The following is a 19,753-nucleotide window of genomic DNA, read 5'->3' as shown; positions in this document are numbered from 1 at the left end:
TTATATACAGTCAAAGTATTTAGATAACCCTTTTCGCTGTACCATTTTTGGTAGGAAAGTTGATTTTCTTAAATTTCGAAAAACGTGAAAATAGCCCTAAAAATTTCATATCTTCTATAGCTATCTGAGAACAGATTTTCAGATTATTTTCCAAGAGACTTTTTTCTTCCTCTTGAAATTCTGAGCCGATCCATATAAAAAATTATTTAAGATAACGGAATATTTTGAAAACTCATCAAATTTTGTGATAATCGTTACTTTCATGATCTCAGCTTTGAAATGATATATGCCAAGTGTCATAACTCCATTGTGACTCCTGGCCATTCCCTAGTAAGTGATAAATTCCAACTAGCACAACCATTTTCCCGTGAAAAACTTCCACGTATTTAGTTTTGTAACCATATAAGTTCTGCCTAGTCTCTAAACATTAAACTTCATAAATCCCAACATTCAAATGATTTATTTGTAATATCAATCAGCAACAGTTTTATTGAAATATCCATGTTCCATCGTTCAACATATAAGCACAAGAGAAACTTGAATATTCATCCTCTGGTTTTTCTTCAAGATGCCACATGGTACTAGATGGAGTGCAAATCACAGTTTTCTCAAGAAGTTGCTCCTCAGAGACGGTGAGCTAAAAATGAAATGTCTAATGAATAGAAAGAGTAGGAAAACTCACAATGGTATTGGTAGAACCACCAGCAATTCCGATTTTCTTTATTAAACCTCCGTTGACATTTTGACATTTCATTGCGATTGGTTCGACGCATTTAAACTCCATAGAAGTCACATTGACACTGCTAATTGTTGTTGTTCTAATTGGGTATGAGCAGCATTCTGGAAGAATAGATAGTTGACGTGTTCTGGTTTCGAAGTGTCTCATCCTAGAAACGAAATGGCGCCGCTTCTTTTAAGATATCTAGAGTAACTTAAGGTAGCTGTCCCGGGGAAATCTCTAGCGACAGCAAGTGTCCTAACGAGTGAACGGAATATCGGAGCATCGTTTACTGCTTCATTATCCAGAATCCGTTCGCAGTTTTCTTATTCCGATATACAACGCTCCGATATTCCGAGCTTCTCAAAGTTTCTATCTGAACGATTCTTCTGAAATGGCCACGCTCTCCACTCAGGTGCACGGGACACGGAATATCGGATCATCGTTTTATTATCCATGTACGACCACGATGCTCCAATATTCCGAGTTTCACAAAGCATACGGTCTTGGTCCGATTGAACCAACTCACTATCTGCTCCAACTCCACCGAAGCAAAGACCGACGACAACAAGAATAGTAGTCAGAATCATTTCTTTTCCGTTTTCAAACGAAAAAGTGTGGTGTAGAAGTGAATGGAGCAGTTGCTTTTATACGGCCCTGAATGGTGATAAAATAGTTATGAATGCATTGAAACCGGCAATACATTGTTAGTTATTGGTGGTGGTTGTTGATTGTTTTATTATCTACTTTTGGTTGAAGCAGCAAAGTACAAATGAAACGAGAAGTCAAAAAATGTGTTCATTGATCAAATGAAAAAGATACACAGATGGATATTAACCGGATTAGAATGAACTGATGTAGTTTTACAATGCGATGTTGCAAAGCTGAAATTTTCCGAAAATTCGAATTTTAAAACCTCTCTTTTTCCTTACCGTAGTAATATCCGGAAGTGGTCAAATAGTTTCAACAAGAGTCTGAAGAGCAGAGAATGCAAAACTGCTCCATTGCACATTGGAACCTGGGTAGTAAAGTCAGCAATTCCAGAAGCGGAGAGCCCTTCTAAAAGGTAAAACCGCGGTCAAGAGTTCCAAAGGCCGAGATGAAAATGACGGTTTATTTATTTACATGTTTAGAAATTACATCCAACCGAATTATATACAGTCAAAGTATTTAGATAACCCTTTTTACTGTGAAGTTTTCGGTAGGAACATTAATTTTCTCAAATTCCGAAAAAAGTTAAAATAGGACTAAAAAGTTTCCATACCATTCATAACTAGATGACAAGTTTCAGACTATTCCCCAAGAGACTTTTTTCGTGAAATTCTGAGAAACTCTTTTTTTAAATCTCATCGAGTTTTGTAACCCACTATTGTCTTACAGAGGAGATCTCCGTAGAAATGAGAATGATAATCGTTACTTTCATGATCTTCGCTTTCCAATTATACATAAGCACACTGCAATTCCTCGCCGTTCCCTAGAGCAGTTCCAATTTCACGTATTTAGTTTTGTAACCATATAGGTTTTGTCATGTCTCTAAACATTGAACTTCTTAATTCCCAACATTCAAATTATTTATTCGAAATATCACTCAAAAACAGTTTTATTGAAAAAACCATGTTCCATCTTGCAACATATAAGCACAACTGAAACTTAAATATTCATCTTCTGGTTTTTCTTCAAGATGCCACATGGTAGATGGAGAGCAAATCATGGTTTTCTCAACAAGTTCCTCCTCAGAGACGCTGAGCTGAAAATGAGATGTCAAATATATAGAGAGAGTAGGAAAACTCACAATGGTATACTTTGAAGTATCACTTCGATCCTTGAAACCAGCAATTCCGATTTTCTTTACTACACCTGAGTTGACATTTTGACACTTCAATGAGATTGGTTCGACGCATTTGAAGTTCATAGAAGTCACATTGGCACTGTTAATTGTTGTTGTTGAAATTGGGTAGTGGCAGCATCCTGGAAGGATAGATAGTTGACGGGTTCTGGTTTTGAAGTGTTTCAGCCTAGACGCCGCTTCTGGTAAGATATCTCGAGTAACTTATGGTGGCTGTTCCGGGAAATCTCTAACGGCAGCGGGTGTCCTAACGATTGAACGGAACATCGGAGCATCGTTTACTGCTTCATTATCCATGTACGACCACGATGCTCCAAAATTCCGAGCTTCACAGAGCTTACTGTCACTATCTGCTACAACTCCACCGAAGCAAAAACCGACGACAACAAGAATAGTAGTCAGAATCATTTCTTCTCCGTTTCTAGCAGAAGAAATGTGATGTAGAAGGGAACGGAACTGTTTCTTTTATACGGCCTTGAATGGTCATAAAATAGTTATGAATGCATTGAAACCGGCAATATATTGTTAGTTATTGGTGGTGGTTGTTGATTGTTTTATTATCTACTTTCGGTTGAATTTTGGTTTTTTGAAGTATCAAAGTACAAATGGAACAAGTAGTCAAAAAAATGCGTTTATTGATAAAATGAAAAGAGCTACACGGATGGATATCAACCGGATTAAAATGAAGGAATGTAGTCTTACAAAGCGGTGTTGCAGAGCTGAAATTTTGCAAGAATTAAATGTTAAAACCTCTCTCTTTCCTTACCGTAGTAATATCCGGAAGTGGTCGAATAGTTTCAGCAAGAGTCTGAAGAGCAGAGAATGGGCACAAAGCTGCTCCATTGCACATTGGAACCTGAGTAGTGACGTCAGCTATTCCGGAATCGGCGTTAGAACGGTAGAGGACCTAAGACAGCAAAATTAAGAACTTTTCATTAAAATCATATGTACCTTGAAGAATCTGGCACTGGTCTGTGTATTTCTGTGGAATTCGAGGAAGATTCCAGCGGCGTATGCTGGCCAGCCGTCAATGGTGTCAGCGATGTGGGGAATGCCAAGGGCGACGAGGACGGCGTACACGTTGTTGTCATGCTGGAAGAATGTTGTGATTTGGTATAGAAGCATGTCAGGATGTAAGGACGTCTGTCTGTTTGTGCGGATGTCTGGATATCTACATAGCGAAGGTCACTATATTTGCGTTACCAGCATCAAGTCGACGCTCAGCGAATTCCGTGTCATACACAATTATCAATAACATGTACACGTGATCAGTACGGCTATTCCCGTTACCCACGTGGAATTCATGTCTGTTTTTTGTCTGTCCGTCTCAATGACCCCCTCCTCTACTTACAATAGAATATCCGTAGAACTTCAATTGCTTCAAATATCCAGTACAATTCTGTCCCAAATCCGCACAGTCGAATTTCTCTGAAGCACGATTGTACAACTCATTAATGATAACTCCAGCACGCACTTTCTTCATCTCAAGAGCCACATCAAGTCCGTTGCTAATAGCGGAGTTTTCTGAAAAACCAATATAGTGTTAACCCTTCAATCAATGCTCACCGAAATTTCCCTCCAAAAATCCTTTGACCGGAGCGTAGACTGTTTGCGACTTGTAGTACAACTCCTCATTGTACCATGGAAGTTTTGCATACATTGTGTCATTGAAATAGGCTCTTTGGCATTTCCAGGTGTCAGGGTAGGTGTAGAAGGTATCGATTCCAGACGTCATGTTGTAGTATGGACCGACTTGACGGTTAAGGAGAACGACCTGAAAAATTTCGTTTTGGCGCTTATCTATGGTATATAAGGCTAATGAACAGATAGTGATAGATTAAATAATTATTCGAATAACAGCCAACGTTAACTCACCTGCTGGAACTTTGGCAAAACTTCTGGAAGAGCCAACATGCGAGCTTGGAGCAAATCGTATCTTGGGCATGGGCAGTTTTGACTAGCGGCCTAAAATTATGTTTGAAATTGACCGACCGCCGGTTTTCTTGTAACTTACACATTGATTTGGTCCATCAACGTGAACTGGAACGAAGGTGAGCCCCGGTTGCCATTTGAATGGAGTGAATGGATAATCCACATCTGGAATTCAATATTTATTAAAATTCTGAAAATAGAAAACTCACTTGGAATATCATATAAGCTTGGCGGGAAAACTCCGTACAAAAGTGACATAGCGGAGATGATGGTTCTGTTGAAGTCAGTGGATCTCACGTAAACCTAAAATCTCCAGGTTACTGTACTTCTCGATTTTAAGACTTTACCTCTCTCGACGCATATTTCGGCTTCAAGAAGTTCAGCGAGTTGACATATCTTTGACGAATAATCCGTCCCAACTCATTCATCTCTCCCATTCCGATAGCCGTGAGCTCTCCGAGTCCACCTCCTCCATAGATCCAATCTTTTTCGTAGATTGGGTAGAGGTCGATTTGAGAGGCACGTTCTCCATGACGCCACATCTGGAAATTGGGAAAAAGTTTAGGCCATGGTCCATGAGGTACTGTAACTTACGGATTGAACGAATTCCAACTTGACAGTCTGTCCGGCAACATAGCCTAAAACGAGGCAAATCGAGAGAACTTTCAGCATGATTCTTGATCCATAACTCCCCCGCCAGGGGTGACCCTTTTAAAGTTTTCAACCCATAAAATTACTATAAAAATTATCAAAAATTGCATCAAAGACTGATCCTGATAAGAAAAATGGTCAGTTTTAGCCCCGTTTTAGTGCCCCGCTTTTGATCTTCTCTTGTGATTATATGACTGATAAAAGTTGGACTTTTTGAGAGGGTGATAAAAGAACATGTTGACAAACTATTTTCGCAACAATTTCCATTGGTTATCAGTTCGCTTATTCAGTTATTGGAGAAAAAGAAAAAGTATCGAAAAATGATGACATCGATGATAGAAATTGTTTGTGATCTACGTGTTTACTTTTTAGAGTCGTGGGAAAAGTGCAAGTGGGATTTGGATGAAGGTGAGAAAGTTGGTTATCCGAGATGTGATCTTGAAAATCGAAGAGGGCGGGTTGAGTCGGTTGGAATGACATCCAGATGTCCGGATATTTGATTAGGGAGGCAGACATCCGGACAAACAGATGCACAGAACAGCCTGAAGGGTTCCGAAACTCCAGTTTTGTTTTTCATTTCACTTTTCACTTTGAGTTTCAAAATTTTCAAATTTGGATTCCAATTTTTTCTCAAGTGTTTATTTGGGATCAAGAGCAGATCGTGAAGGAATGGGATATGAAAACGAGCATTCGTACATCTGGACTTCCAGACACACCGACATCCGACAGGATACCAGGATACTCCAAGAAGACATGCCGACATCCGGACACACAGACGCACAACCAGACAACCGGAATAAAGTGAAATGAGTTGACAACCGAAATTGCGGGTGCCAGATTCATATTTTTCAGAACGGATTCTTGATCATGAGTTTTTAAATGTTGAAAGGAAATCAATGTTTTCTTAGCTTTGTTGTCCGGAAAATCTCCGGAATGTGGATCCCAAAAAAATATATTATCTCTAGTTTTATTTTCGAAAATACCTAGTTTTGAAAACAATATTTCCTCAACAATCTCAAAAGTTAGCTTTTTGTGATTTTTAATTTCGGAATTCCAAAGAGAATGCCTTACCGCTTGCTTGATTTCAAAGTTTCGTTAAAAAAATATTATAGAAACTTTCCTGAATCCGACTCTCTTATTTAGTACATTTACGCGTTTCATGGACATCGGGACCCCTCGACACACAGACAGATATTCTGACAACAGGACTTTCTCATATTTCTCTACATAACCTCCCTGTCTCCCTCCGCCAAGTATTTTTCATTCCTTCCCTTTCCCACTCTCCCCTTCCTGAAAATTACCTCAATCATTTTTTGTTCTGATCATTTAGTTTTTTTCTAAAAAGTGCAAGACTCCCCACGAATACGAATACTTGTAACTGGCTTCATTTTTTCATCTGGAAAGCGATACAATTTCAGTTACTTATATCTATACACATTCAATTTTTTGGCAGGCGCGTGCGTGCCAGAAGGTGTCCTTTTGAGGCATAGAGAAAAGTTCAGTTAGATCACAGACACTATTGAATCTGGTCAGAGAGACACCGATATACCGGATTTTTGGGCCGCGGGTCCCTAAGCTTCCAATATTCTATGTATATCCTCCAAACTCCAATTTCAAAAAAACCTTTTACTCAATTCTGAAATCAAAACTCATCTCTCTCTCATTCTTTCCAAATCCCGTCCCCTCCATATAACTTTTTCTTTTCACTTTTTCTTTTTCCATTTCCGAATTTAGAGATTTAGAGCTCAGGCCGTGCCAGCCACACGTACGCACACATGTCCTCTCCTCTATGCACTTGTTTTTCGAGAATATGGAGAAAGAATCTCACGAGTTTTTATTAATCATACCTCTTGCACTTTTAGTTTTTATTTCTTTTTCTTACTTTTAAAAAATTTTTTCTACTTTCTTTGACTTCAAGTCTGTAAAAAGTTTGATTCTCAAAATGTAGTGTAGTTTGAATATAGAAGTTCTTAAAATATTTAAAATTAGTAAGGATTCCTTTTCAACATTCATTTATAGTTTGTTCCCTAAAGCTTTCCTATAAATGAAAATGTCGAATACCTCCAGTGAACCCAAATAACGAGGTAGGAGGGCGGGTAGGTCAAAAATAATTCTGAAGAAGAAAAAAGAAAAGAACGGAGGCGCAAGCTTTTCAATGCGTTCACTGATCTTAATGACATTTTCTAAATTCTTTATACTTTTTTCTTCAAATGATTTCATTCAGGCAATATTACTGAAAGAGGCGTGGCTTAAATTATTACGGGCTTCATGATAGATTTAGAATGGGCAAACTATCAGATTCCAATCCACTGTCTTTGACTTTTCAGTCTAAAAATCACTGATTTCAGAACTCTATTCTTCATTTTGCAATTCATGAAGATTCTGGCAGAGAACGGTTTAACTTTGAGAATGCAGAAAACTGAAGTTCTGATTTTGTGTAACCGTTTTTTATGGGTATGCGGAAGTCCAGATTTCTGTGCGTCTGTATTTCCGGATGTCCGCATTCCAATACTTCACATCGTATTGATGTAATTGTCTGTAATCCGTCGGGCATGTATGAAATGTAAAAAAGCTGGAGTTCTGGAATTATTAGGAGCTCGAAACAATTTCACAGAATTTACGTCTTGAATTTATTTTTTTTAATATAATTTCCTATAAATTTCAGTACAAAACTATAATCGGTTTTGGAGGGTTTGAAAAAATCAAACTATTTGAACTTCAAGGTATAAAAATCTGAATTACAAATTCAGGTAAATGAGTTAGAATCAAACCCTAAATACCCAAGTAAGAAGTAAATTTCCAACCCCAAAATCTGGTTGTTTTAATGTTTGACTACTGTAGAAATCTATAGACATATTTAAGATCATATTTTGGTTCGTCATTTTTCCAATTTGTAACCTAACAAGTTTTCAATTCTTCTACTAGAATCGACTTCACAGGCTATTACGTTCTCTTCCCTTTTTTGGTCAAACCACTGGAACATTGAGCAATTTGAATAGTCATAACTCGTTTCCGGAAGGCTTCTAGTTCCTTTTGATTCTGGAGCAGAAAAAATATTGCGATCCAAAACCTACAGTGTGGGACCTATTCATGTTTTAATCTTCTTTGGCCATCTTCAAAGTAAAACTCAATCCAAAGAGTCTTTTCCCATTTCCAATTCTGCCTTTTTTCCATGTAACGTATGATAATTCCATTGAAATAATCTACCACAATCTATCCTTCTCTCTCCCCCGTGTTCAACAATCCACTTTCCGAATCTACATATAATCTCAATAGGTCATTCAATCCCCCTTACGTCATCCTTGTCCTTTCCTTCCCCTCTTCTTCCTTCCTCACCCATCCTCTTATTCTTTCTCCGGCCAACAGGGCAGGACTAGGACCGTCCTGTTATCTGCATCTCTCCATTCTGTGTGCTCTTTTCTTGTTCTCTAACCACTCTCCTGTTTTTCAATTGTCTCTAGTTTGCATGAACCAGGGTGTGTTTTTTAATGTGCCTAGAGGGGTATAGTGTAAGAGTGCTCTATCGAAAGAGCAGAGAGAATGTGCAAAGGTTATTCTCGGAACACTTCTTTGCAAAACTTAAAGCTTTGTTTTTGTTTTTTATACTATATACACGTTTTTTCAAATTTTATCTTATTTTCTTTTGATTTTAACCTAATTTCCATATTTTTCAGGCAATTAACATGCGGCCATCCGGCAGTGGTGGCAACTATAGACCAGATCCAAATAGGTCAGTACAGGGGTGAGTTTTTTTCTTTAACTCTCAAAATTTAGAAAAATTAAAACAAAAAAATTGGACATCTGAACAAACAGACATATAGACAGATATAAAATGCTTCCGAGAGTTTAAATTAATGCTTGTGAAAATCGGCTTGCACCTGAGACGTTTCAGAACTTCCAAAACCGTCAGAACAATTTCCAGACTTCTAACTTTTGTAACTCTCAAAAAGCTTCCAAAAATCTGATATTCTAACATTTTCTGTAAATTTTATTAGCTGACATAAATAACTAGCATTCTCCTAAAAAGTTTCGAAACGTCTCAGTTTCAAAATGTCCTAATCTCAATAAGACATTCCTGAAAACCCGATTGTTGTCGTGCAGCGATCGGATGCACGCTGCTGACCACTGTCCGTTTTTAATTGTGGTCGTATAAGGGACACTGGACCGACAGATGTTCTGGCAGACATCTGAACAAATAAACATTGAATGCTCATGGAAAAAGGTGTATGGACATCTGGAAATTTGGAGAGACAAACAGGCAGACAACTTTACTAATAAAAAAATCTGAAATCCGGGTGATTTAGAAACTAAAATTTTTTGAAATACAAAGAACATAAACGAGCAGAAAATTCACAAATTGTGTTTGCACAGAATTTAAAAAGGTAGGAATTAAGATTTTCCCATTTCTAAACTTTTCTTGTTTTAATTCGTCCGGTTTTCAAACATTCAAATGTTTAAGTTTCTGAGTATGAGCTCAATTTTCAAAACAGGCAACCAAACTTATGAAAAAAACACATTTTAATTAAAAAAACAATAGAGGAAACAATTAATAGTATAACTTTTGTTATCAAATTGTGAAGATCTATGTTTCTACCTCAAAAACCCCATTCTTGATTAAAAAATTACAACAGACAAATTCCAGAAGACCAAACCAACCACCACCACACGAAGCCTGCCATTTTGATACTTGGGAACGACCGAGTGATTATTATGCACCGACTGCACCGCCCGAAGTCACTTCCGATAGATTAGGCTATGGATCGTTTTTGGAGAAATATCATAGGCAGCAAGCCGAACAGGAAAGGGTGAGTTTTTTCATGGAAAATTTTCAAAAAAATTATAATTTTCAAGAAAAAACTCATTTCGAAGAGCTAAAAATCACATATAAATATAAATAGATGTTGTGTGGTACCAGTGTTGTGTAGATGTTTTTTTGATAACCTCTCCTATTTGATTTCAGTTACTAGCTCTAAACCAAGTAAGACAACGTAACCGAGTAAGACCTCCTCCTCCACCTCCCGTGCCAGTTGAAATCTCCCAACCATCTCATGTACGCAAAACCCATCTAACATCTCGTACTGTGTATGACAATGGTTGGCAGAAAACAGAATCGAGAACTTATGTTAAACTGGTCAGAGATCAGAGTCAGACTGTGGTGAAGGTTCGTCTGAAATTTGCTTTTTTTTTGGTTAGCTGGGAGATTTTGGAAGGCTGTTAGTAGAAAGCGCTTGTATTTAATACAGAAGTATTAAAAGAATGATCAAAATGAAAAAAAAACCAAGTTCCATTAAAGCTGTGTCCTTTGCCCAAATTCCGTGAATCCGTGAACACTAATTCTTCTATTAATTTTTTGAAAGAAATGACGGAACTGGTATTGAGTGGGTTGCTGCAAAAAATATTGAATTAGATACCCCACTAGAATAAACTTTGACAATCATTTTAAACCACAACAACATAACTTCACTAATTTAAGAAAACCTACTACATTGGCATCTATAACAATAACTAATTTTGAAAATTTGAAAAACAAATGTCATAAACTTCTTTTCAGTCACCGAACACGAATCCATCGACCAGTACAGCAACAACAAGGCAGAGAGCAGTCGTTGTCGATCACGCTGACTTTTGGGGAAATGGAAATGATCAGGAGGTGGTTTTTCTGTGTGAAAAACCTTTAAATGTGAATTTTTTTTAGAACGGTGCTTCCACCTCTTCCAATGGATTTCCCAACCAGAACTACTATTCGGATCATGATGATTACTGGACTAGAGATGTTCGACAGGTAACTCATTCTTCATTAATTTTTTCTGTGAATTACATATTTTCCAGGAAGGCCCAAGCACCTCAAACGCTTACAGGCCTTCACCTCCGGAGCCAGTAGAAAGAGACTATAATCCTTGGGGTCTTGGAGAGGAAAAGGTATTTTTGATGATTAACAAAAATTTTTAATTTGGCTAGAAATTTCAGAAAACTCCTGAAAACTCCACTCGGAGTGTTCCTATAAAAAATAATGGCTTTTATCAAGAGCCCAGCTCATCTAATGGTCATATCTCTGTTGCTCCAAAACCCGTCGAGGATTCCTTAGAGACCGAGGCGCAAGTCTCAAACATCTCAAGCGACAGTTGTGTATTTTCAGCAGCTGAACAGGTTTGTACGACTTTTTCAGTATGTATAACTGGTAAAATTTCAGAAAAAGTCAAGCGAACCGGTTGCTCCTGATGGAGAATGCTATGATTCAGATGATTCCGAGGAGAATTTCTGGAGAACAGACAGGAATCAAGAGATATGCTCCCGAGAGAACGAGCCATCTACTTCCACATCTCAACCGAACTCTCAATCTGTAATTGTTGACTATGACGGTTTCTGGGGAACCACCACCACTGAAAATGAGGAGCTTACCACGAATAACGATGTCCACGATATTGAGGTAAGCTATTTTCCGTTTCAATTATCACAAAAATTCATATTTCCAGACATCAAATCTCAAAGAGTATTATGAGGATTGGCAGAGTGAGGATGATGATGAGATTGATGTAAGTTTTGAGTTTTGGGGGATTATTAAAAAATAAAGAATTTATTTTCAGAAGATAAGTGAGCACAACCAGAGTTTTGACAGCTGGGATAGTGATTATGATGAGCAAGTGGAGAAGAAGAAGGAGAAGGAAAAAGAAAAGGTAAATACCAAAACCGAACCAAGGGCTCTACAATCCTTCAACACCTCCCTCATCCCTCAAAAAGTGTTCATATCCCACGAAGACTTTTGGGGACCTGCTCCAGCCACTACCGTAAGACAAATAGAAACTTGCTTATAGAAAAATATCTTTTCAGACGACTACATCTGATGACTCATGGGTAACCCCGACAACATCGAACCCTTACGATGCAGTGGATACTGCAGCTGTTCAACATGTACAAAATATGAGACCAAGAATTATTGTGGGTGGTGCTGAGAAGATGCCCACTTTCAAGTTGCCAACTATCGTGCCGGAACCTAAAAAGCCATCACCGGCTTCATCGAGCAACTCGAATTCTACCAAGGAGTTGGAGAGCTCAATGAAGAAAATGGATTTGAAGGTTTGATAGAAGTTTCCAGATCGTTAAATTCTATGCAACTTTTTTAGGAGCCCACCACTGCAAAGACACCTACTTCATCTCAACCAGTCAAGCCAAAAGTCGAGAAGACTCCGCCCACTCTGCCTGCCAAACCTGAGAAACCAGTGGAACCTTCTACCAAGATCGAAAAACCTTATCTTGTTCCGTCCTCTGTTCAAAAGTTGGCAATAAGACCGATGGTGAAAGTTGTGAAGACCCCGCCCATTTCTTTTTCTCTTCCAAAGTTAGCTGAGACACCTAAAACGGGAATGGAGAGGCCGACGTCTTCTCCATCAGTGTCATCCAAGCCAGATGTGCAGATTCGTCAAGCATCTATGCCATCTAGCCAGAATCCATTAAAACAGTCTGAATCAAACATCGATAAGCACAAGATTCCAACTTCTTCCAGCCAGAATCCGTTCGAACCGTCAGAACCATCCAAGAAACGTGAGATACCTACATTATCCAGGCAGATAACCTCGGAGTCATCGATACTAGAAGTGGAGAAGATTCAGCCACCGAGATCACCAAGGCAGAATCTATTAGAAACTTCCAAACCAGAAGCCGTGAAGCATCAGCCACCAACTTCTTCTAGCCAGAATCCGTTCGAACCGTCAGAACCATCCAGAAAGGCTCAGGTGCCTACATCGTCTAGCCAGATAACACCGGAGCCATCCAAACTTGAAGTTGAGAAGATTCAACCGCCGAGATCACCAAGCCCGAATCCATCAGAAACTTCCACACCAGAAACCGTGAAGCCTCAGCAACTGAAGGCATCTTGCCAGAATCCGTTTGAAACTACCGTACCAGAACTCAAGAAAACTCAGCCACCAGCTACATCTTCTAGCCAGAGAACACCAAACCCGTCTGAACCATCTAGAACAGAAGAACCGAAGATATTCACGTCTCTAAACCAGAAAACACCTAATCCGTTCGAACCAAAATTCAATGTGTCTCAACTGCCGACAACTTCTAGTCAGAATCCAGTTTCACCACTCTCACCACCCCCACCCTTCCAATCCAGTCTCCCCGAACCCATAGCCGATGAGACTACGATATGGTCCACACCTGTCCCAAAACGTCACAATGGACCCCGGCTCTCCGTCGTGAGCGCAGAAGCATCCACTAGTTATTTTAAGCGTGACGGAAGCAGCAAGGAGGAGAAGGCAGCAAAAATGGTAAGTGTCTATTCCAAAAGACGTCATCGATTCCCCCTAGTTTTCAGCCCATCGAACATCTCACTCGTCTCTACAACCTCGAGGACGATCAAAACGTTTTCTCCCAATTCTACACCAGAAGCTCCCCACATCAACGGAGTTCCAGGCGTTCCGGCACTAAAACTCTCAAATCATACAAACACCAGGACGCCCTTGAATTCGCCGCAATGACGTATACATGGAGAGATAGCTCGGAGAGGAATCTGCCGATGCTGCCAAGTCTCCCTCACATCATCATGCCATTGCCATCTTCATATCCAGGGAGTGATGAGATTTGTGCATTCTATCGGGTACTAGCTGAACAAGAGCAGAAATACATATTGATTGCTTGTCATGTCAATGTTCATGGATACCATCGAGGAGATTTGAGATTTATTGAAGTGACGTCAAGGACTAGGCTGAGGGGAGTCGATGGGAGCAACCCGATCGGAAATCTCTTCCCGGGAGATATAGTAGCAGTCACTGAACTTGTTAGATCTACAAATATTGAAAGTTTCCAAAGCAACATTTCAGTATCATCCGTTAGCCAAGACACCGTGTGCTACTGGATTGCCTCAAAGGTCATACTGTATCCCCGAGCGAATCAATCCTCTCAAGTAACATTTTCCTTTTTGAAAAACCGAATGGCAGTTGTAAAAGGAAAAGATGAGCCGATGCTGGTTACTGTAGATGATTGGGATGCGGTGAGACCTGATTTGATTTACGCTGGACAGGCGTTTGAGCCGCAGAAGCTTGAGATCAATTTCACGGAGGATTATCAGAAGAAAAAGAAGAATAATATCACGTCAAAGATCACCAAGATCTCGAGCTATCCCAATTCTTTCGGAACTATCTTTGAGTTCAAAGAGTGTAAGGATAAGAACGAGCAGTTCAAGATTGGAATCAATGCATTCTCCGAAGACACCAATGTAGATTTGGAGAAGAGAGAAGAGATCGTGGAGACTTGCTCTCTGATGGGTTTCAGTGCTGCTAATACTCTTTTCAACGGGCGGTTTGATTGCAGAGCGTTCCACATGCATGACATCTATAAATCAGGTACCATAGTCAAATTCCGGATCGACAACCCTCCCAGCCAACCGACACTCGGACTATGGAACAACGGGAATCGTGTGATGTTTGGTGGACCGTTAGGTGATGTGAACGCCTCCATTGAGACTGTAATATCAGATAATGAGGCTCTATTCATCACTGCAAGAATATCGAGAGACTGCCCAAAGGGGATGGATTTCACGGAAGGAGACTATTTTGTATCTCAGAGGGAGATGACGGATCACTACTTTTTGCATGATGGATACTTCCAAGTGTTGGAGCACGATTCTAATGGAAGACGGATAATTGAGACTCTTTATGGCGGGAAACCAATTGAGAAATTGACAGAGCCAGTTGAAAGAAAGACACTTGATTACGGGATTGAGTACGCAAGACCTTTTGACCTGAATCCATCGTCCTCCACGCCGAAATCGAAGAAATCTTCAAATCACAATGGGCAATACTATTTCCCATCAGTCCCCCAGAAGATAGCTCTCAACAAATATCAAAACGAGTATGTCAAAATGCTTCTCGACGGAAACCCCCTTATCATCGGGTCCTCTCCATTCGGATGTGGTAAATCTATGACAATTATCACCGCTGCTCTCGAGATTTACAAACGGAATTGTGAGACCAACATTCTCCAGAATCAAACTCAACAACTCCTAATTACCCAGAGTAATTACGCGAGTGTCAATTTAATTGAAATTGCCAAAAGGATATGCTCAAGTGGGGATTCATCTCTGCAAGATCTGCAATTCGTAAGATATGTCTCTGAGAAGAATTGGAATGAACTACCAGATAACGCTCGGACGGACTACGATATGCCACATCTGATGAACTCTACTTTCGCCGCATGGGCTACCGGAAGGATTCCAGAGAATGATCGAAGGCTGAAGCGTCTGCAGAACAATCACTTCAATCATATGCTTGCTTATGTCTTGAAGAATCACGTGGTTTCAATTCATGAATTGTCTGGAATGGCTCGGAAATGTTATGATAGATCAGGAGAGTTCAGAACACCATTCACCACGGTAGTCACCGAAGCGTTTTTCTCAATCTATCAACCTGATCTCATCATGACAACTGCCGACTCCTCGAAGAACTTGCTCACAGTTCTAAAGGAAGTTTGCACCGTTCAGATCGATGAGGCCTCTCAGCTCCCCGAGTATACACTGTTAGGACTCTTGAAAACATTTCCGAGGGCTAACTTCGGACTGATCGGAGATATCCATCAACTTCCCCCTTATTGTGATGATACTCTAGACGGGCGGCTCAAGGACTACGGTATCGGAAATACCATGGAACGAGCGATTCAAGGGAACTTATTCCCCACTTCAGTTCTCAGATGTGTCTATAGATGTCACCCGAAAACCACCAAGTTGTTAAGTGAACTATTCTATGACGGTGTTTTGATCTCCGGTGTCAAAGAAGATCAACGCAAAGAGTTCGTGACGAAGCGATCGGATTTATGGCCGAATCCCGAGTACCCAATAATGATTATTGACAACAAGGGAAGCTCGTTCAAGATGGGCACGTCGACTGGAAATGATACGGAGAAAACTCTCGTCGGAAAACTTGTCAACGATTTGACGACTCATCGGAAGCATCCAATGAATCCGCTCGACATAGGAGTTATCTCGTTCTACGCCGCCCAGACATCGATTCTCACTGAACATTTGAGAGGCTCTGGTGTCAAGTGTGGAACAGTCGACGCGTTCCAGGGGACCGAGAAGGAGGTCATCATAATGTGTTGTACGAATGAGATAGTGTCCGACTTCATGCAGTTGAGCAATCGATTGAATGTGGCTATGTCGCGGGCGAAACAGGCGACGATTGTGGTTGGAAATTTGGATGGGTTGAGGAAGGCAAAGTATTGGAAAACTATTGTGAAGAGAGTCGAGGAGCACCGGAATGTCGTCGGTTTGGTGAGTTTTTTTGTATTTTGGACATCCGGACATCTGGAAAAACGGACATACAGACAGCCATCCAGAATTTTCAAAATTATTTTCCTTGAACGAAACTGGACACTCGAAAAAACTAGCACATAAGCAGATATCCAGGACATCTTGACAGACTAACATATTCGGACATCCGGTCTAACAGAAACACAGACAGACATCTGAAAACTTGGAAATATAGATTGATAAAAAAAAGAAGCGCTTGATACAGAAAACTCGAAAGTAAAAAATTCTGAGCCAATTTGGATTTTCGCGAGTTTTAAAAATGCAATTTTCAAAATTTTGGGATTTTTTCCGATTTCCCCCCGTCACCCAGTCCTACTTACACACAGACATACAAAAAAGTAAAAACTTTCAACTGATTGGACATCCGGACACAAAAAATACAGACAGACCCATCCTAACTCATATTTCCATTTTCCAGGATGGGCGATGCAACTTGACTCGAATCGCACCACCACCCACTCAATCTCCTCCTGAATCCATCCAAATGTTCGATGATGATGATTCGAATTCGAAGAAAAAGTCGAAAAAATCCGTGAAAATCAACCCGAATATCGTGGCACAGATCGAAAATCTTCGCGCCTCCTCGGCTGGAGTGCCGAATGGAAATATGGAAGTGTTCCAAGGGGTGAGTTTTCGCTTTTTCAGATAAATTTTATAAACTAAATTTGTTTTTTTTCAGAACTGGGACTCTGAGACCTACACATATACCAGACCTCCAAAATAATCATGTTACCATTCACTGTCATATTTTTTTCTCTTTCAATTCCATTTCAAATTCTTGTCCGTTTAGTTCTTTCTCAATAGAATGAGATACTCAATTTCTCCTGTGACAATAAATATATTATTTAAATGAAGTTTTTTTTTCCTTTTTTTGCTGAAAAATTAGGTTTTATACAGATAAACATGATATCAGCGTAAGAATGATTAAAATTATGGAAAAAAAATTAATGAACGAGCTCGAGAACACCTTGACGGATGAGCATTTCGCAGTCTTGACGAGGGAGGGAGTGCTGAAAAATGTTTTGCATGTTTATACTTTTTTTAAAGGCAGAAAACGCAGAAAATGCTCAGGACACGTTTTTGCGTACTTTTCTGTGGTTTCCGATGTCTTTTTTACTCTAAAAAGCTGAAAAATAGCTTGAAAACTCCTCAAAACTATTAAAAACCGTCGCAACTTCTACACACCAAGCTATCCTTAGTCAACTGAACGAGATTCCCGTCCATTGTCTCGAATTCTCCGAAATCCTCAAGCGATCGAACTTGTACGAAGAGTGTTTTGGGCGGTGCGGTGTGCAACAGCAAGTTGACACCACCTTCGCCAAGACCCTGCTGAAATCTGGCCAACGTGCCAGAGTACTCGTTGAAAAATTGGATTTCTGCGTCGCAAAGTGCGTTCTGAACAAGAAAATATAGAATTTTAGATAAAGCCTCATAATTTTTACTCTGACAGAGACTGGAAGAGCTCCTCCGTATCGCCATCGGTACGATCGGATTCGATTCTTCCGTTCGTTGATGTACGCCAGCATACAGCGCTGAAAATTTTCCAAATTTAATAAAAACTTAAAAATAATAAAAATTCAGACATACACGAATGTGAATCATTGCTCCTAGACGGGGATGAAGAAGAGTGGGATCGTGGGGAAGGCCGGCGCTGATTTTTTGACTGAAAAAAACAAATAAAATTAGATAACCTTGAATTGCAAGATAAATTACACTTCGGCAGCATTTTTCTGAAACAATTCGTCGATTTTTTGCTGGCATTGTCGCATTAGATCTGTCTGTAAATATTATTGTAAATACTATGCTTATTTACAGCTTTAAAGTTTTACATTATATGGAGGCATCATATCTGGGTTTCTTTTCATCTCGAGCACGAGTTGAAGGGCTTTATCGGCGACTCCACCACGATTCTGGTCGTTGGAATTCATTTTTGTGCTGAAAATTGTAAAAAATTCTGCTTAAATTGAGAAATTTCAAGTAAAATCAATTTAAAATCATAAAATCAACATTTCAAATTTCAAATGGAGTGATTTTCCCTCCAATTTTTCACCGGGGACTAGTTTGCTGCAGCACCTCTTCCACGGCCATGGGTCTCGCAACGAAAAGGAGAAAACACCGCCGCCCGTTGGAAACTACACACCTTTTTCAGGTTTTGTCCATTTTTCAGCTAGTTTTTATCATTTTTCACGATTTTTTATTAAAAAGTGATAGAAAAATCATTATTTTCACCGTTTTTCATGCCCAGAATCACGAAAGTTGTCGATAAGTACTGCAAAATTGCTTCGGAAAGGTCATGAAAGTTTAACGCTTTTTAAAATAGTTTTAGCATCTTCTCTTGTTTATCGCTGTTTTTCGCGTAAATAATCATAATCGAGCTCCATTTTGTCGAATTGTAAACGAAAACCTCAGAAATGGTGTCAAAATGCCCTCTAAACTCCCTCGGGCGGCATGTTGTACTGTTAACGGTGGTTTCACATAATTTGGTCGTAAGCGTTTGTTTAATTCTATTTTTGTTTACTGTTTAACATTTCATATAATGTTTTGAAGTAAATTTTTTTCATAAATAAAAAATTAGGAAAACATCGATATTTTTGCAATTTCAGTTGTTTCTTTCTCTTGACCGCGGTTATGTTCTCTCTCTCTCTCTATGTTATAACTTCCCAATAATGATTTTTCAGTAATGTCCTGGTTCCGTCCTCCACCACCACACACTCAACTCAGACCATGGGTTCCGGACGCGATCTTCATCCCGATCTCTCGCGCCGTTGAGCGCGTAGGAGTGTTCTTCTACAACCGGTTCGTTCTTCTTTCATGAATTCTCAAAATTGAAAAAATTTTAACGGGGTTTTAAAACAAAATTTCAACTTTCATGATTTCAGTGTCTTGAACAAGACCGAGATTGGATTGTTCGATAAGAGATGGAACAAGAACGTCCACGGACCATACTGCCACTGGAGATACTACGGAAAGCTCGACACCAAGTTGATGGACGTTAAGCTCGGAGAGCTCCCAGCTTGGATCGCTCGTCGTGATAAGACCCCATCGGCCTTCTACAACGAGTTCATGCGCAACGTCTGGAGAGTCCACAACCTTTACTACTCAGGACCAGTTTACAATAACACCGTGAGTCGCAAAACCCTATGGCTTCGAACTCTGAAATTTTGCTTTCTTCCTTCAGGTCAAGGTCATCTTCCGCTTCATCTTCGCTTACTCGTTCCTCAATTGGCTCGTTAAGTCGCACCGTTACGTCGACTTCCAGAAGACCATGTACCATTGGTAGACGCTTTCGACTTCGTCTACT

At 39.8% G+C, this 19,753-nt stretch overlaps 4 protein-coding genes and 1 pseudogene across 5 annotated transcripts; 1 reads left to right on the top strand and 4 right to left on the bottom strand.

Moving 5' to 3' along the window:
* Positions 1-487: 487 nt before the first annotated feature.
* GCK72_004822 lies at positions 488-1,308 on the bottom strand (annotated as a pseudogene). Its single transcript has 3 exons — positions 1,059-1,308; positions 683-840; positions 488-637 (listed from the first exon to the last, which is right to left on the bottom strand). Coding segments are annotated over exons 1-3 (558 nt in total).
* Positions 1,309-2,318: 1,010 nt separating this feature from the next.
* On the bottom strand, positions 2,319-2,972 carry GCK72_004821 (uncharacterized protein; the record flags this gene model as incomplete). The annotated part of the gene is made up of 3 exons (XM_003098253.1): positions 2,319-2,465; positions 2,511-2,686; positions 2,906-2,972. The coding sequence occupies 3 exons, from the start codon at positions 2,970-2,972 to the stop codon at positions 2,319-2,321; spliced, it is 390 nt and encodes a 129-aa protein (XP_003098301.1).
* A 290-nt stretch (positions 2,973-3,262) lies between these two features.
* GCK72_004820 (uncharacterized protein) lies at positions 3,263-5,168 on the bottom strand (the record flags this gene model as incomplete). The annotated part of the gene is made up of 10 exons (XM_003098240.2): positions 3,263-3,283; positions 3,331-3,471; positions 3,516-3,656; positions 3,916-4,088; positions 4,131-4,338; positions 4,440-4,529; positions 4,579-4,661; positions 4,706-4,799; positions 4,844-5,038; positions 5,091-5,168. The coding sequence occupies 10 exons, from the start codon at positions 5,166-5,168 to the stop codon at positions 3,263-3,265; spliced, it is 1,224 nt and encodes a 407-aa protein (XP_003098288.2).
* A 12,228-nt stretch (positions 5,169-17,396) lies between these two features.
* GCK72_004819 (uncharacterized protein) lies at positions 17,397-18,380 on the bottom strand (the record flags this gene model as incomplete). Its single annotated transcript, XM_003098291.2, has 6 exons — positions 17,397-17,462; positions 17,638-17,847; positions 17,895-17,984; positions 18,040-18,115; positions 18,166-18,230; positions 18,282-18,380. 6 exons carry the CDS (start codon positions 18,378-18,380, stop codon positions 17,397-17,399), a joined length of 606 nt encoding a protein of 201 aa, XP_003098339.2.
* A 752-nt stretch (positions 18,381-19,132) lies between these two features.
* Positions 19,133-19,732, top strand: GCK72_004818 (uncharacterized protein; the record flags this gene model as incomplete). The annotated part of the gene is made up of 3 exons (XM_003098274.2): positions 19,133-19,248; positions 19,332-19,575; positions 19,631-19,732. The coding sequence occupies 3 exons, from the start codon at positions 19,133-19,135 to the stop codon at positions 19,730-19,732; spliced, it is 462 nt and encodes a 153-aa protein (XP_003098322.1).
* Positions 19,733-19,753: the final 21 nt, after the last annotated feature.

Source organism: Caenorhabditis remanei, chromosome II (genome assembly GCF_010183535.1).
Source record: "Caenorhabditis remanei strain PX506 chromosome II, whole genome shotgun sequence".
NCBI classification, from domain to species: Eukaryota; Metazoa; Nematoda; class Chromadorea; order Rhabditida; family Rhabditidae; genus Caenorhabditis; species Caenorhabditis remanei.
This window is presented reverse-complemented; position numbering and strand designations above follow the sequence as displayed.